Source organism: Microtus ochrogaster, chromosome 5 (genome assembly GCF_000317375.1).
Source record: "Microtus ochrogaster isolate Prairie Vole_2 chromosome 5, MicOch1.0, whole genome shotgun sequence".
Taxonomy (NCBI): domain Eukaryota; kingdom Metazoa; phylum Chordata; class Mammalia; order Rodentia; family Cricetidae; genus Microtus; species Microtus ochrogaster.
In genome coordinates, this window is record NC_022012.1 from 66,340,808 (window position 1) to 66,343,784 (window position 2,977).

Genomic DNA, 2,977 nt, shown 5'->3' on the forward strand with positions numbered 1-2,977 from the left:
TGGGAGACAGCATCATGGACCTCCATGGGGGACAGCTGGGTGGCAGCCTCAGCGACATCCACGGGAGCCTGCTGGGAGACAGCATCATGGACCTCTATGGGAGACAGCTGGGTGGAAGCCTCTTGGACCTCCACGGGAGCATGCTGAGTAGCAGCCTCATGGACCTCCACGGGAGCCTGCTGAGTAGCAGCATCATGGACCTCCATGGGGGACAGCTGGGTGGCAGCCTCAGCGACATCCACAGGAGCCTGCTGGGTAGCAGCATCACCAACCTCCACGGAAGACAGCTGGGTGGCAGCATCATGGACCTCTATGGGAGACAGCTGGGTGGAAGTCTCTTGGACTTCCACAAGAGACAGCTGGGTGGAAGCCTCTTGGACCTCCACGGGGGACAGCTGAGTAGCAGCGTCATGGACCTCCACGGGGGACAGCTGGGTGGCAGCCTCATGGACCTCCACGGGGGACAGCTGGGTGGCAGCCTCATGGACCTCCACAGGAGCCTGCTGAGTAGCAGCATCACCAACCTCCATGGAAGACAGCTGGGTGGCAGCCTCTTGGAATTTCCCCACAGAAGACAACCGGGTGGCAGCCTCGTGGACCTTCCCCACGGGAGACAGCCAGGTGGCAACCTTGTGAACCTCCACAGGAAGACACTGGGTCTCATTCTCTTGAGAAAGGTTCTCCTCTGTGTCGGAAGAAAAGCAGTGGAGGGACTCCGGTAAGGACAGTCACCCTTGGGACCGTGGGGGGTAGGGGGGACAAAGGTTCCCAAACACAGGGATATCTGGCCTCCTACAACATTTCTGAAACCCACTTTCCCCAGGGGATCCCTCCCAAGGAGCCAAGGTTTGCTAGGCAAGGCAGCCCTACAACTCCAGTCCATACCTTGTATCATTCGCGGGCAGAAATAATTAACCAAGTTTGAAATCATCTGTGAAACATCATCTTGATAATAAGGAGGCCCGAATATCAAAATCTCTGCATCCTCTTCAGGACGCCAATGGTTCACTTGAAGCAAGGTACGTGACATACTCTCGACGTGTGGAATGTACTCTCCATCCTTGCCTGAGCAGGGAACAGGAGGAACATGAGGGTGAGGTGGCTCCTACTTCTTGGCACATTCATTCAGAGGTTGAGGCAGCTGGATAGAGGTGGCACAGGCCTGGGGCCACAGCCACTGGACAGGCTCTGTCTATAGGACATACTCAGGCAAAGGAGTCAGGAAGAGGTTACCTCTTGCCTTCCCACCTCAGGTCACTCACCAAACATCGCTTCCACGAGCCAAGGACTCACGTACACTGTCTTTGGATCATCCAGGTGCTCGGTACAGAACCACTTGGGCAGAGTGCTGGAGTCTCCGACCACTTCAAATAAGGTCCCTTCTTTGTGCTTCAGCTGGACCAGCGACTTATAAGTCTTAAAAGGGGCCATACTGCACCAGTATCATCACAAACAGCCTAGGCAACTCCAAACCCAGTAAACCCAAAAGAAGCCTCTCTTGAGAGCTGTATTTCAAGGGCTGTTTGCTAGCCCCTCCCCCCTTGTCCTTCCAATTGGCTCTTGGGCCTTGCTTCCATTCCCAGATGCCCCGCCTCTCCTCACCTGGTCTCATGTGGTCTGCACCTGAGAGGGAGGCCTTGCACCTAGACTGGTTTCTGATCTTCAGGAGCTTGTTGGTGCTGGGGCTTAGTACCACATGTATTTAATCCGAGCATTTGGGAGACAGAGAAGCAGGAGGATCTCTGAGTTCGAGGCCTGATCTACAGTTCCAGAACAGTCAGTGCTGCACAGAGAAACCCTGTCTCAAAAAACAAAACAGACAGGGGAAAAAAAATATGTGTTGGGAAGCAGCGGATATCCTAACTGTGAACACAGGGCGTTGACAACTGTCTACCCAACATCAAGACAGACTTTTTTTATGTTGATTTTTTTAAATTTATTTATTAAAAATTTCCACCTCCTCCCTTCCGCCCATTTCCCTCACACTTTCCACCCTCCCACTCAGGACAAATTCTTACCAGACCTGAAGCCCAATCAAGTCTCACATACTCCCTATACCTTAGCTCTGAGTGAGTTATCTGCCCCTAGGAACAAGTTTCCACATCCTTTTTCTATTTCCTTTGGGTTTTGTTTTGGTTTGGTTTGGTTTTTTTGGGGGGGAGGGGTGTATTTTTTTCCATTTATTTATTTATTAAAGATTTCTGTCTCTTCCCCGCCCCCTCCTCCCATTTCCCTCCCCCTTCCCCAATCAAGTTCCCCTCCCTCGTCAGCCCATAGAGCTATCAGGGTTCCCTGCCCAGTGGGAACTCCAAGGACCACCCACCTCCATCCAGGTCTACCAAACTGCCTAGGCTCACACAAAGCCAGTACATGCAGTAGGATCAAAAACCCACTGCCATTGTTCTTGAGTTCTCAGTAGTCCTCATTGTCTGCTATGTTCAGCAAGTCCAGTTTTATCCCAGGTTTTTTCAGACCCAGGCCAGCTGTCTTTGGTGAGTTCCCGATAGAACATCCCCATTGTCTCAGTGTGTGGGTGTACCCCTCGTGGTCCTGAGTTCCATGCTCGTACTCTTTCTCCTTCTGCTCCTGATTTGGACCTTGAGATTTCTGTCCGGTGCTCCAAATTGGGTCTCTGTCCCTGTCTCCTTTCATCACCTGATGAAGGTTAATATTCAGGAGGATACCTATATGGTTTTCTTTGGGTTCTCCTTATTTAGCTTCTCTAGGATCACTAATTATAGGCTCAATGTCCTTTGTTTATTGCTAGAAACCAAATATGAGTGAGTACATCCAATGTTCCTCTTTTTGGGTCTCGCTTAACTCACTCAGGATAGTGTTTTCTATTTCCATCCATTTGTATGCAAAATTCAAGAAGTCCAGCTGGGCGATGGTGGCGCACGCCTTTAATCCCAGCACTCAGGAGGCAGAGGCAGGCAGATCTCTGAGAGTTCGAGACCAGCCTGGTCTACAGAGCTAG

General features: G+C 51.5%; 1 protein-coding gene across 1 annotated transcript in view; it reads right to left on the reverse strand.

The window, feature by feature from the left end:
- Positions 1-1,431, reverse strand: part of LOC101981064 (KH domain-containing protein 3-like) — a 2,823-nt gene extending 1,392 nt beyond the window's left edge. Inside the window, exons 1-3 of the mRNA XM_026779346.1 lie at positions 1,263-1,431; positions 917-1,065; positions 93-416 (exon numbers count right to left, since the gene is read on the reverse strand). Coding sequence (XP_026635147.1) covers positions 93-416; positions 917-1,065; positions 1,263-1,431 — 642 coding nt within the window. The remainder of the gene's footprint in view (positions 1-92; positions 417-916; positions 1,066-1,262) is intronic.
- Between the last annotated feature and the right edge of the window lie 1,546 nt (positions 1,432-2,977).